The following is a 15,075-nucleotide window of genomic DNA, read 5'->3' as shown; positions in this document are numbered from 1 at the left end:
GTTTGAAACGCACGGCCGGATAGGCGGATACTACTTTTCTATCGTGTTTACCGGAAAACGTCAAACATTAATTGAATTCGGAACTATAAAATATAGCTTTGTGAATAAGTACTTTCATAATTTTTAAAATTACAAAAAAATTAATAAAACAGATGAGCCTAAGAAATATATATAAATAAATTTGTATGTGGCCATATATCTATTATCATAACTAGCATATATACAAATGTGTAATTTATTTTAGCAAGCCTTCTAGAAAAATAATATAGAAGAAGAAATTCATTTAAATATCTTACAACACTGTGTAATGAAAATTTAACATTTTCGGTATTATTATTGAAACAATAGTTTAAAAATCTAAAAATTAAAGTCACCACTTTTATTTTGCTAAGAGTCCCATATATTTCAGGGCGGGTAACACGAAACTCAATCTATCGTATGAATCACTTCTTCTTCTTCTCCAAGTGTTTGTTTCTTCCACTTTACCAAACGCTCCAGAAATTCTTTAACCTGCATCTCACATTATAACAATATTGCAGTAATTAGTCAGTGAGTCAGTGATTATAAATATTATATAGCACATTTGCACTAATACATCTTATTTTAAAATTTTCCTGAAATAATGTATACCTGAGATGGGTCTTGAAGAGAGTAGGAGGCGTAGGTTTCCTTAAGAGTTTTTGAGACGACAATCCCAAAACCTTGTCCCCTTTCACATAAAACCTATCCCAAATATGTTTTATGGCGTCAATATAGTATAATCCTTAATATATGGCATCCAAAAGAAGAACAAAAAATCACACTCTTAATTGGGCTTGGTGTTGTTTTGGTTCAACATACCTTAAATGCATCTTCATCAGTACGGTCATCTCCAATGTACACCGGTAAAACATCTTTAGATTCAGCTATCCCTATTTTAATTAAGCCAAACATATTTTCAGATTAAAGGATCTAATTAACATTATCAAAGTATGAATTACGAAAGTCCAAACTTCAGAAAGACAAAAATAAATCACACCTAATGACTTTAGCAAAAATTCAAGAGCCTTTCCCTTGTCCCATTTGATGGAAGGTCGGAGTTCTAACACCTGGTTTATTGAATGAATAATTACGGTTAAATACATTACATTAATCAACTAAGCGCCATATTAACAATTTGATAAACTTTCATGAATCAAATGTTACCTTTCTGCCTTGTGTCAGTCTCAATTTGGGATAATCAATGAGAACCAATCTCACTTGCTCGGCTAGTGCAGCCCATCCCTGTCGAGTACAAACACATTCTTGAAAACAATTTTAACAAAAATAAATGTCAACGAAAACAGAAAACCCTTGTTCTTAAAATTGTTATTTTGTTTCCGTCAAAAGAGACATCTTATCCACTATCGTAAAAATAAAACGTTGGTTAAATGATCCTCTTAGACGACCATAATGTAAATAGATATTTACCGTTTCATCAACGCGACGAAAATGTACTGTTAGACAAAACTTGTTGTGCTCGACCGTAGCTCCAGGGATAAATTTTGTCTTTTCCTTTAAAACGTTAACCACCTAACCTCGTATAATCAACAAATCAATTTCTTGTTTTTTGTTCCTTAAAGTATCACGTCATAAAAAGAGAACTTAAAGATGACGAAACTACGAAAAAAAAAACCTCGTCAATCATCGGTAAATAGTCACTTGCAGGTTGAAACATCACTTCTCCTTGGTTACTCTGCGATGAATTCATTAATCATAAAATATAACAACAAATTTTATCTCTCAAATTTTCCAAAAAAAAAAAAAAAAATAGACACAATGAACCTGATCGGTATTTGTCGGACCCTTAATGTCCATGCCGTGGCTACCGGCGTAGTGAATTCCAGTGAGTTTCACAAAACTCTGTACCTAAACAAACAAAAACATATATCATATATCCTTATACACTTTACCATATCTACTAGTATAAGTCTATAAGTAATGCACGCAGCCAAATCGAATATATTAGTTGATATCATTTACTTTGTCAGTACTTCGTCCGCTGATGATCGCAGTCTTGAAATACGTAGCCACTTCCTTTACAACTTCTCGCATCTGTAAGATATACTTTAGCTTAATAACTAAACTCAAACTATATTTAAACTGCATGGAACATAGCAATGATAGCATGAAGCAAGGTCAGAAAAAACCTCGTCGGTTATGTAAGCTTTGTCGTGATCTTCAGTGATTAGTGAGAGAGTTCCATCGTAGTCAAGAAACATAATAATTTGTTTGCCTTCTGCATCAGTCATGATTTTGTCGAACATATCTAATGCGGACGGATGACGTGCCTAACTCCAAGAAGAAAACTATTATAAAAGGGAGCCTAAAATCCAAAATTTAACAAAACAGCACCGTTTTACTAAATTTTGAAGCCGATCAATAAATAGATTTCAACTCTTAATATTTAGACTGGATTAATATATATTACGTAGCCCATTTTTCAAATTAATTTAATGGACCTAAAGGATCAGAATTTCTACTAACCAAATGAAAGTGAATACCGTTCTAGTGAAAATCAAACTTTAGAAACAAACGAGTTTATGTCTTGTCCCATGATGATCTTTACCATAAAGCTAGCCACTAACACTTGTTATACTTTTGTTATAAATAAAAACAATATATATGTGCTCGTATGATGATGATCCAACATCTAATATCTAAGCTAAATAAATTATAAACACATGAATCGATGTAGGAAAATGAATTATAAGTTATATACGGCGTGCGTATAAAGGAATTAGACATTTAATCACAAAAAATACAAATTAGAAAATTTAAACTAAGAAAAATACCAAAAAGAATTTCATAAATGTGCATCAGACAAGAACATCACATTTGAAAGATTAAAACGTAAATGAAAAGAACAGTAAAAATGCTTTAAAAAGATTATCCAAACAAAAAAGTTTCATAAAACAAAATATAAAATAACGTACAATCCAGGAGCTTCTCTCGTCATCGTTCTCGGATACATGTTCATCAGAGGAGGAAGATCTGACACGGGTCGGGGACATATCCCTCAATGAATCGACCAAAGTCTCGATCTTTCCCGCAGCATCCGTAATCTTCATGTCAGCGATCTGAGAGAGGTAAGAGTAACTCGGCGGTGGCGAAAACACAGAGTCTATAATCTATATTTCTCAGTTGTTGCACAAACCACTCTTTAGGCTCATCTCATATATAAACGGTTTTTGTAGCAGAATATATGTAGTTAATAGCTAATTTATAGACGATGGCATGCGCATAAAGATGATTCCATAATTATGTTCCATTAATATAGAAAACCGAATCCTAATTAAGTAAAGAATTTGGTAAATAAATTCATATCTTGAAGATGTTGATATTGACATCATATTTTAAGTAAACGACTAAATTGAAACCTCTCATTTCTTTGAATATATATAGGGTTTACCAACGCATATGGAGTTTCCAATTGTGTTACTGTTAAAATGTTCATGCATGAAGAAATTAACCCATTTAAGATGATTCTCCTCTTTTTTGGTATCATGCTTCATTTGGTAAAAAAAAAATCAATACTTTTGACTTTGTTTACATGGACACATATTAATTAGATTATGTATCACAAGATTGTTCTTTCTGGATCCTGCAAATGACTGTTTGACTAACATTTCATAATTAAATTCATGTTTTAAGAAAAAAAAACATATCATACTTATTTTTCTCATATATGGGAGTATAGAAGGTACAAAAATTATTTATATGGGCCTTATTGATACTCAGAGCCCAAACCCAATTTGGAAAAACAAAAAATAAAAATAAAGCGCTCAATATGCAAATGAGCATGATCAAAACTACAAATACGAAAACATTAAACGACGTCGTTGTAAGCGTAGCGTCGGCGTCGTCCGTGATTCTCTCTTGCTTATTTTTGGGGAAGACGATTCCGAGAAAATAGAGAGTAGAAGAGAAGAGAGATCCTAAAAGGTCAAAAGAGGTCAGGTGATTGATTAACCCGTTGAATCATCTCCTTCTCCCGTTGAATCGGGTCAAAATAGTTTGAACTTTAAGCCAAACCCTAGCTTGAGGAGGAAGAGGGAATGGTCGGCGTGATGAACAGATTGAGGAATCTGGACGCTTACCCTAAAATCAATGAAGATTTCTACAGGCGTACTCTTTCTGGTGGTGTTATCACCCTTGTCTCTTCTTTCGTCATGCTAATTCTCTTCTTCTCCGAGCTTCGTAAGTTCATTTGATTACCCCTGTTTTTGTTTTGGATCCAATTTGATTTGGGGAAGCTTAAAGGTTGATGCTTTGTAGGATTTGAGCTCCAAAGTTTTGTTTTTTCTTCGTGGGTTTTGAATTTGATGGTGTTTTTGTTTTGTTTTATTTATGGGTTTGTTGTTCTAGAGCTCTATATTCACCCGGTTACTGAGACTCAGCTTCGTGTTGATACATCAAGAGGAGAGAAGCTACGCATTAATGTAAAATTTTGTTCCTTTGCTTACTAGTTATTTTGTCAAGGAAGCTTCTTTAGTAACTTGCCTTATATGATTTGCAGTTTGATGTTACATTCCCTGCGCTTCAATGTTCGATTATTAGTCTTGATTCCATGGATATCAGTGGAGAGAGGCATCTTGATGTGGTACGTGCTGGTGAATTGCTCTGTTCCATTACGTTTTTTTTTTCTTTTTCAAATCATGCGTGTTTACTTTGTCTGAAATTTGATTCTGTTCGTTTGGTATATTGTAGCGACATGACATAATTAAAAGAAGATTAGACTCTTCTGGCAATGTGATCGAGGCAAAACAAGATGGAATTGGTCATACTAAGGTTAGTTTTTCACTGGTTTTGACCTTTTTCATTTTCATGTGTCATCTCTGATCTCATTGCAAGAAGTTTTAAGAAATAGAAAGTGTTGAAGTTCTGTTTTATTTGCTTCGTTATGTCTCTAATTCCCCCTCATGTTATTGTCTATCCCCAGATTGAAAAACCTTTACAAAAACATGGTGGAAGGTTGGAGCACAATGAAACATACTGTGGTTCCTGTTTTGGAGCCGAAGCTGTAAGCTTCCCTAAATCATTCTAAGAATATGCTCTCACAAGCGATATTGGACTTTCAGTTGCAGTAGAGAATTTTCAACAGATTTCTTTAGTGTTGATTCAGTTTTTTGACATTTTAGTTTCTTATATGGTGGTGAAATGTTTTTGATCCTCGTTACATGTTGTGGTTGTCATCGCTTCCCGTTACAGTCAGATGATGCTTGTTGTAATTCATGTGAGGAAGTTCGTGAAGCTTACCGAAAGAAAGGTTGGGCCCTCTCAGACCCTGAATCAATCGACCAGGTATACTGACATGCCTTTACTAGCTACAAAATTGAGTTGATTTTGTTACTTAGTTTGAAACAAATAGCAACATCTTTTATGCCCTAAACTGGAATATCTGAAGAAAGCATGGATATTTGGTCTTTCGTTTTAGCTATCCCCACGTCTAGTTGTATGATATTCTTACTCATCATTTCATCTCAGTGTAAAAGAGAAGGCTTTGTGCAAAAGGTCAAAGACGAAGAAGGTGAAGGTTGTAATGTTCACGGTTTCTTGGAAGTTAACAAAGTTGCTGGGAACTTTCATTTCATTCCTGGGCAAAGCTTTCATCAATCTGGTTTTCAATTTCATGATATGTTATTGTTCCAGCAAGGCAACTACAATGTAAGAAAAGTTTTATTCTTGTTTCAGTCTCTCTTTATAAGCTCATATTTCAAATAGGTCTTGACTCCATTATATCTCTACACAGATTAGCCACACGGTCAACAGGTTGGCCTTTGGGGACTTTTTCCCGGGTGTAGTGAACCCTCTTGATGGGTAAAAACTTTATTCCAAAGCTATTACTCGCATCTGTTATCGCTTTCCAATAATCTTACCTTTTGAAACATTCTCTTGATTCTCTCAGTGTGCAGTGGAATCAGGGGAAACAGAGTGGTGTTTATCAATATTTCATCAAGGTTTGCTTCATTTTTACATTATATCTATAGATCACACTCTCACGTGGACAATATTTTAGATAACAAAATTTCTAATAGGCGTCGGTTAGATTTCTAAATTGGTCATTATTAGCTCAGGTTACTGTTAGAGAAGTACAAAGACATTATGCTTGTTGACAAATGCAATTTTTTGTTTCCATCGGTAGCTTTTGCGTGCTATAAAGATTGTTGAGTGTAGTGATAAACAATGGACTATGGTTTTGAATTGTAGGTGGTACCAAGCATATACACTGATGTTCACCAGAATACAATTCAGTCGAACCAGGTAAAGCCCACATCTCCAAATATCTGTTTAAACATCTTTGACATTTTCTTTTTGTTAAATCTAACACATGGGTTTTCGTTTTTAACAGTTCTCTGTGACGGAACATTTCCAAAACATGGAAGCAGGTCGCATGCAATCTCCGCCTGGTGTTTTCTTCTACTATGATCTATCGCCGATTAAGGTCTGTTTGGGCTTTTTTTTTTTTTTTCCGGTAGTGTGTTAATAATAATAATGGAGACTATGTCTCTGAAAACATTTTAATTTTTTAATTGTTGGTTAGGTGATATTTGAGGAGCAACATGTGGAGTTCTTGCACTTCCTAACAAATGTTTGCGCTATAGTTGGAGGTAATCCATATATCTCCCTTGTCCATTCAATTATAAACATACTACTGAGATATGTTATCATCAAATTCAAAACTAAAATACATTTGATTTGCAGGTATCTTCACGGTATCGGGGATAGTAGATTCGTTCATATACCATGGACAACGAGCAATTAAGAAGAAAATGGAGATTGGTAAATTCAACTGAGTTGTTTAATATTCTCCACACTTTCTTGATCAGCGACTGGGGAATCATCTCGACGGCTTTTACGGTTAGACATTAGGTTTGAATTTGGTGACAGTACGATGATGATCGATTGATTTAAAGAATTTTGCAGTACTGTAAGATATTTAAGGATCTGAACTTTTGCCTTTCAGTATTCCCTATCTCTTCATAGGCAACGTACAAAGTGTAAAATGATGTGATCTCCAATCGAAACGATTTAAAAAAGCACGAACATATTATAGCTTTGTTTTATTTATTTTGGGGGCAAAATTATAGCTTTGTTTTTAACACTACACAATAGAGTTCTGCTTTTCCCAATCAAGTTTTTATAATTTAAGTAGTTTCTAGATCATTTACGTTATGTTTCTTGAGCCAATATAGATTTACGATTTTAAGTTAAGCTAAGAAAAACTTTTAATTAAGACAAGGAAAATACATTTTAAAAAAAACAAACAAATTACATAAAAAAATCTCGCACGGTCGAAGCATGACAAAAAAAACCCAGCTTGGACCGACGCAGAGACTAACAATAATAACATTAAAGTACATAAACTTATTAATATTAACATAAAGCCCCCTAATAATGATAAGTTGATAATATCCCTGCAAATGACCAAAAACTCCATTGCAGTGACATCTAATATTCCTAAAATACCCCTATGGCATCAACTAATTTACATGACTCGAACACTGAAGAATCGAATCCCAATCGATCTCGTACGACGGATACTTCTCCAACGCAAACTCATTCCACGGCGGCTGAATCTCCTCCTCCGTATCACAAAACGTCAGATCCGACAACGGCGAAGAAGATCCACCAGATCCGTAACTCTCCGTTAACGGCGGCGAAGAACCAGCGCTAGAGTAATCCTCCGGTTTTACTCCCGAATCAGCCTCCGGTTGTTTAGCGGCGGCGGTTGATGAACGTTTCCGGAAAGAAGACTTCTTCGTTGATTTCCCCTGTTTCTGAGTCATCTCAGCTAAGTTTTGACAAATAGCTTCAAGCTTAGCGTCGACTGATGATTGAAGAGGTTGATACTCGCCGATGTTAGATCCGTTATGACGGAGATTAGGGAAATTAAGCCTGGCGAAATCGCCGCGCAGCTTATACGCCGCCTTGTCATAGGCTAACGCAGCTTCCTCCGCCGTATCGAATGTTCCGAGCCAGAGACGAGTTCGATTTCTCGGTAAACGAATCTCAGCCACCCATTTTCCCCAGTGACGTTGTCTCACTCCTCTGTATAGCTTCGTCGGTTTAGGCGCTGAAGAACCGGTTTGTTTCATTGAGACCGGTTTAGGACTAAGATGGTGAGAGAATGAGCGGAGATCCGACCCGTATGGAATCGGAGCGGGTAGAGAGAACGCAAACGCGGAAGAATCGTTGGAAGGGCTTTTGATATAAGGTAAAAGCGCTTCCATTAATTCACCACCGAATGGATCAGATTGTTGAAACGTTTTGTTACAGTAGAAATCCATAGAAGTTGTCATTTATAATTTTTGTTTCTAATAAAAAAAAAATTAAATTCGAGAATTTTTTTCCTGGTTCTTGAAAAAAGTAAAGAACAGGATTTTTTTCAAGAAATTCGAAAAAGAGGTTTATAAAATAAACTACCTCTGTGTAGATCTGAGAGGAGGGAATAAAAAAATACCCTCACAAACGATTAAATCTACAAAGAAAAAAAAAACAAGAAGATCAGAAATAAAAAAGATTGATAAATTTAAGAAAATACAAACTAAGAAATCGGTTTTTCTAACAGAAATGGATCGAAGTAGCGGGAAATAAACAGATCTATGGGGGGTGGATTTGCACAGAATAAAAAGTTCAGGAGAAAATCAGAAAGAATATCAACTTTTTTTTTTGATTACCCTCAAGTGTTTTTTTTTTTTTTGTAAGTGAATAACTCTCAGCCTCACCGATACACTTATCTCATTAGCTTGGTCCTCGTTTATATAGGAGGGGTGGTGTCTCTTTTTATTTTTCTTTTTTTCGTCCTCGTATTTCTCAAATTTGATATATGTCTAATTATTTTTTGTTTTGTTATTTTATGTACTATTCCAGATAACCTCATCCATGTTTTTCCAAATACAATGTATATATATATATTCAATTTCAAACGGAGATGTGTCTTTAGTCAAGCGGTTAAGTCTATTTGACTCCGCATTCTCCACCGGAGTTCGACTCCAGTAAGTCGCGTTACTCCGCGTAGTAGGGATTGACTATTGATCGGGCCTTGTCGATCCAATGATATCAAAAAAAATATATATATTCAATTTCAAACGCTTAGTCTAATTCTACAAACATAGTTTGATGGAGATCATATTTAAGTTGCGTTTACAAGTTTTGTTTTAGAATATTTGACTTTTACAAGTTAAAATGATTCTACAAGTTTATTCTATAATCGAAGCATTTTAACTTTACAAACATAGTTTGATGGAGAATCATCTCAATATATTACATTCACACCTGCTATATGGGACGTTTCTTCCATTAGCATATGAATTGTTTTTCTATTCAAATAGAAGTGAGTGGACGTACACAACTCCATAAATTTAAGAGATTAGTTAACTTTTTCATTTTAATGGTTATCTACACATTTAGACGTCTTTCTAAGCAGTTAAAACTAATGTTAAGGCGATTATGTCAATATCATCAATATTGATATCATCAATAAAATTTTATAAATTAAAAAATATTTAAAATGTGATTATTTGGTATCTTTTCACTTTTATATCAATTAATTTGAAAGAATATAATGCCAAGAAAATAACTCCAATTAAATATTAAATTAAATTACATCATTGTATTAAAAGTTGAAAAAATATATATGTAAAACAACTAAAATGGAACCGAGAGAATATTAAGAATGAGATCATCCAAATTAATAGTATGAGTATATAAACCCGTGAAGTATGAATATAAAGAAAATTATCCGGAGTAGGTTCCGAATGTGACACACGTAGACTTCATGATTGTTAAGCAATAATTTTGGCTCTCGGTGTAATGATGATCATGTTAATGATGATCATGACTTTTAATTAGATAAATAAATCATACAAGACTAAAAAGAAGGCTCTAGAGGGTTAGAAATGAATGGCTGAGAACTCCTCATATGTCATTACAGTATTATATCATCAATTTAATTAGTTAATCAAACATTTCATCATCTTACGATATTATCGAGTTACGTATCTTAATTTAATGCTTCGTGTAATCGTGTACAATGTCACTACAATCAATACGGCGTCAGTTTGACGCAAATTGCAGGGTTAGACTATGGTGCCACAATTTTGTAATGATCTAACTTCTGGAATGACGAAATTTTTTACTTTTGTTTTGTTTTCACCTAGCAATCCTCACACTTCGGTTTTTATTTATTTATATTTCTTGTCCAATATAAAATCTCTAATGACTTAGGTAAATGCTAACTAACACTGTGCCGAGAGTTATTCGATCCTAAGAGTAGTCAATTGAAAGATACCGCAAATGTTGTTATTAAATACAGTAATTTCTAATAGATTGAACAAAAAACAAAACTTTTGAAATAAAGATAAATATCATAACGTTAAAAATTAAAATATTAGAGGGAAGACGCGCATAAGGAGGCACTACCCATGTGGATGGCTCGTGTCCGTGTTACCAGTTCATATCCTTACGATGCTCATTTATCTCTTTTACCTGTATTATCATATGTATATTTTCTCACTTGCTTGCTTGTGTAAACATTGCATATGTGCAGAGCCGTTCTTGTGTAATTGGTGGCCACAAGCAGCAAAACTTTTTTGGCCAAATATGGGTATCGATGACCTAAAAAAAAAAGAAAAAAAGATTTCCCCCTTGTAAGAATCGAACCCTTGACCTCATTCACTCAAGCATCACACATTTACCAGCAGAACTAACGAAGATATAATTAAAATGCGGCCGATTTAATTGATGTATATATGGCGGCCGCAAGCCTGAGCTTTGCTTGCTTGTAGCCAAGGCCGGCTCTGCATATGTGTAAACTAATGATTTGTCTAAGCCTTATTGTTCATCGTTATATATTATGAATAAAGTCAACTTTCAGTATTAATATCTACATTTCAATATATACATTAAATGCGCAAACTGAACAGAAAAAAAAAACTAATTACACCATATAATAATTAACCACTCACATATGCTTCATATATTTTGTTGAGACATTGACAATCAATATAGCGCCCTTATTTAAAAACTCTTCTCTGCATAAATGAATTAGCTACAAATATATAAAATGATGGTTAAAAATAATAATAATCTCATTTCTAATACGCATGAAAAAAGGAAAAAGCAACAAAATCTCCAACGCATAATTTCATTAATCGTAAGCCGAGCGTGTCCACCAGGGAAGAGAAATAGTCAACTGCAATATCATTACTCAAGTCTTACCTGTCTTAATAACTGATAGCTTTTAGCTACCTATTTTTTCTGTGTACTTTTCTTTTTGTTAAAATATTTAATTAATGATTTTAAAACTTTTTTTTCTGTACTCTCAAGTTCTCTGACATTTTAAAACTTTTTTTTGGGGGGGTAAATGAAATGACTGACATTTTTGAATTGTTCCTTAACTTGTCTATAAGTAGTCGTTTGATAGCTAGATTCACTGCATCTAAATCAAGTAATATAATACTACATGTCATTTATAGCATTTTTGAGAAATATTTATAAATCATAAAGAAAAAGATAGATCCGATTTTAATTTCTGACTAATTTAGTTGAAAAAGAAAAGCAAAGAAGGTGGCTCTGATTGGATTTTTGCTTTTGGTATGAACTTTTGGAATTTAATGCTCGAAACGCGGTTTCCGTCAAACGCGTCCGTTTTATCTGTTGAAGTCAAATGACCGTTGAGAATCTGCCACGTGTTCACCATCAAAGGTCCATTTTGTACTGTTTATCTGATATATCTTCACCTTAAAGTCCACTTTTCTTGGCCTCTTGACTTTGAAGATTCTTACTAATTATTTTCTCACCTAATTTCATTTATATTTATACAGAAACTGAGAAGAAAAAAAATTAATACAGAAAATGAGAAATTAAAACATAAAATGAGAAATTAATACATTTTTTTCTGTTTGGTAAAATACAAATACATGTGAAAATGCGTGTATAGGGTGAAATGAAAGTAGACAAAAATAGCTTTGCTAATTTATTTTTCCTTTGGTGATATCGAAAGGTGGGTATCGTCGTTTTTAGAGCAGTTGCACGTTGTTTTACGAGGGAAAGAGGGAATTGCATGTGGATTTTAGGTGAATTGTCTCCGTTCATTTTTGCATGACATATGGCCATTTACAATATAATACAATTGGTACAAAAAACACGACCTAAGAGCATATGCAAGGGGGAACATTTGGTGTGTTCTTAAGGGTTTTAAAATAATAAAAATGTTGAATAGTGGATACAACTGTTCTTAAAATTATAAAAACTGTTCTTCCTGAAGTTAGAACTGTTCTACCACTGTTCACCTTATTTCCTATTTTTAAATCCTAAGAACACACTCAAAAGTTCCCCTCTTGCATATGGTCTAAGCTTTGATATTGATCTGGATAAATATATATATATATATATATATATATATATATATATAATAGCAATCTAATAAATACCATTTGCACATCTGAACGGTTGCGTCTTTTTGTCGCAACCTTTCGTTAATTTTTTATAAACTAAAATAAATATTTTACGGTTATTTTTTGTATAAATTGCATTCCGAATGTCTTCTACGGTTGTGTCTTTTTATTGTAACTGTTCATAAACAGTTGAAACCGCTTATTCGAATCATTGCAATATTTTGTTTATTTTACGAACAACTGCAATCTTTGGTTTATATATCTAGTTTATTTCACGAACAATTGCAACTTTTTTGGTTTATTTTATGTATAGGTATATTTACATTTAATTATCTACCTTCGAATCTCTCGATATAACTTTTCATAAATTAATATTTTTTATTTTTTATTTTTTAATGATCAAAATATATTTAAATGAGATTGTAACCGTTTAATTGAACCGTTGCAACATTTAGTTTATTTGAAAAATCATTGCAATTTTTGGTTTTGTTTTATGAACCGTTGTAATCTTTAGTTTATTTGACGAACTTGACAAACCATTGCAATTTTTGGTATATCGCAATATTTCGTTTTTTTTTTTTAAAACTAAAAAAATATATTTTACGTTATGTTTTTTGAGAAAGTTGCAATTTGAGTAAATATTTTATACAGTTGCATCTTTTTATTGTAACTCTTCATAAAACGGTTGCAACCATTTAGTTGAACCTTTACAACATTTAGTTTATTTCACGAACAATTGCAACTTTAAGTTTATTTTATAAATCTTCATAACATTTAATCATCTACCGTCAGTGTAACTTTTCATAAATTATTATTTTTAATTCTTAATTTAAAATTATTAAAATGTATTTAAATGAGATTGTAACTATTTAATTGAACTGTTGCAATATTTGGATTATTTTACGAATCATTGCAACTTTTGGTTTTGTTTTACAAACCATTGTAATTTTTAGTATATTTGACGAACCATTGCTAAAATATATTTAAATAAATTATTAAAATATATTTAAATAAATTATTGTAATCATATTTTGTAAAAAATATTTAATTACTAAAATATATTTAAATAAATTATTGTTACTGTTTAATAACATAGTAGCATTTGGTTTATTTGACGTTGAATATTTTGGTTTATTTATCAAACCGTTGTAACCTTTGGTTTATTATTTGATTTTTTTTTTGCATTTGGGAATAGTTTTTTAGTTACAAATTAATGTTTTTCTAATATTTATATACTTGATAAATGCTTGTGAGGGTTTTCTTTATCATAATTATTGTAAAATATATATTGATTTGATATTAAAAAAAAATTAAAATTAATACAATTCATTATGATTTTTCGTTTGATTTTTTTTAAAACGATTTTTGAAATATATTCACCCGCGACATCGCGGGGTCCCGAATCCTAGTAATAATAATATCAAAGCTTAGATCGTATGCTTTTTGGACAAGATGGTAAAAAAAAAAAATTATAAATAAACCAATAAAATGAAACAATAAATTATATACTCCATAGTCTAGGATTGATATTCTATCTGTTTCATAAAAAGTATCATTATGACATTTTCACACAAAATAAAAAAATTAAACAAATTTTATTCCTACCATTTATTAATAAACTCTCTCTAATTAATAAACTAAAATAGTAGAAATAAACAGAGAATTAAATCTTAAAAACTGCATTGAAAACCCAAAACGACACTCTCTGTGAAATAAGAATAAAACTTTTAAACGATATTCTTTATGAAACAAAAGAAGTATATAAATTGTTCTGTTTCGTATTAAATCTATTTTTTCAAAATTCGACATTTTGACAAATATATTGTGCTAATCCAGCTAAAATACATGTCATTTGCTGATGCACCGCATAGCAGGAATGAATTTCCTTATATGTTGAGCTTTGGCATAGAAATATTGACACCTTTTCTTTTGTTGCTTACTTGATTTCCTTAACTCCTGCCAGTACTCACCTAACCATCTACGTATGTATTTGTAACCGATGAAATTTAGGTTGATCTTATCCTTAATCCTTAAAAATAGAACTAGAAAATTATGTGACAAAAGAAAAATTGAACAAATAAATCCACCAAAAAATGTCGAAAGTCGAAACCTAGTTAAAAAATCCAGAGGCCCAAGTTTCTAGTTCAACTCTGAAATTACTCAAACAATTTATATCGTCTATAGCAGGGTCAAATTTTAATCATGGCCCTCCATTGTTTGTTATGGGGATGACATTCACACCCTTCGGGAAAAGGAGAGGAAATTGAATGGGCTACAAGACTAGGCCCATTAAGCCTGCACTATACGTCTATACCTATCTGGCTAGTAGGCTTGGGCACGAATCGAATATCCGGAATTTTTGTTATATTTGATATTCGATTCGTTTTAACCAAATACTTGATTTTGTGATTTGCTTCGATTCAAAAATTTCCGGATATCCGGAAATTCGAATATCCGGATTTTTTTTGTGATATTTGCGGATATCCGCTTCGGTACATCTAAATATTAAAAAAAATCGTAGACTATATAAAATAACAAAATATCATATATTCAAAGTTTTTGTTTGACATGTTTTCAAAATAAGTTCCAAAAAAACAAACGTAACCATTGTTGATATCACCGATCAAGAACATGCCATCAAACTAATTCCAAAAAC

The 15,075-nt window shown here is 32.4% G+C and overlaps 3 protein-coding genes across 3 annotated transcripts; 1 reads left to right on the top strand and 2 right to left on the bottom strand.

Moving 5' to 3' along the window:
* Positions 1-235: 235 nt before the first annotated feature.
* On the bottom strand, positions 236-3,542 carry LOC9329278 (probable trehalose-phosphate phosphatase C). Its single transcript, XM_021014060.1, has 10 exons — positions 2,955-3,542; positions 2,169-2,309; positions 2,002-2,073; positions 1,804-1,887; positions 1,655-1,714; positions 1,450-1,551; positions 1,186-1,263; positions 1,019-1,088; positions 841-911; positions 236-723 (listed from the first exon to the last, which is right to left on the bottom strand). The coding sequence occupies exons 1-10, from the start codon at positions 3,087-3,089 to the stop codon at positions 604-606; spliced, it is 933 nt and encodes a 310-aa protein (XP_020869719.1). The 5' UTR covers positions 3,090-3,542; the 3' UTR covers positions 236-603.
* Positions 3,543-3,853: 311 nt separating this feature from the next.
* On the top strand, positions 3,854-7,074 carry LOC9326561 (endoplasmic reticulum-Golgi intermediate compartment protein 3). The gene is made up of 13 exons (XM_021012052.1): positions 3,854-4,218; positions 4,387-4,460; positions 4,538-4,621; positions 4,729-4,809; positions 4,961-5,041; positions 5,230-5,322; positions 5,506-5,685; positions 5,771-5,838; positions 5,927-5,978; positions 6,229-6,282; positions 6,371-6,463; positions 6,563-6,629; positions 6,724-7,074. The coding sequence occupies exons 1-13, from the start codon at positions 4,077-4,079 to the stop codon at positions 6,813-6,815; spliced, it is 1,161 nt and encodes a 386-aa protein (XP_020867711.1). The 5' UTR covers positions 3,854-4,076; the 3' UTR covers positions 6,816-7,074.
* Positions 7,075-7,290: 216 nt separating this feature from the next.
* On the bottom strand, positions 7,291-8,770 carry LOC9329277 (ethylene-responsive transcription factor RAP2-13). The gene has a single exon (XM_021012053.1). It carries the CDS (start codon positions 8,319-8,321, stop codon positions 7,503-7,505), a length of 819 nt encoding a protein of 272 aa, XP_020867712.1. The 5' UTR covers positions 8,322-8,770; the 3' UTR covers positions 7,291-7,502.
* Between the last annotated feature and the right edge of the window lie 6,305 nt (positions 8,771-15,075).

Source organism: Arabidopsis lyrata (assembly GCF_000004255.2).
Source record: "Arabidopsis lyrata subsp. lyrata unplaced genomic scaffold ARALYscaffold_1, whole genome shotgun sequence".
In the NCBI taxonomy this organism is placed as follows: domain Eukaryota; kingdom Viridiplantae; phylum Streptophyta; class Magnoliopsida; order Brassicales; family Brassicaceae; genus Arabidopsis; species Arabidopsis lyrata.
This window is presented reverse-complemented; position numbering and strand designations above follow the sequence as displayed.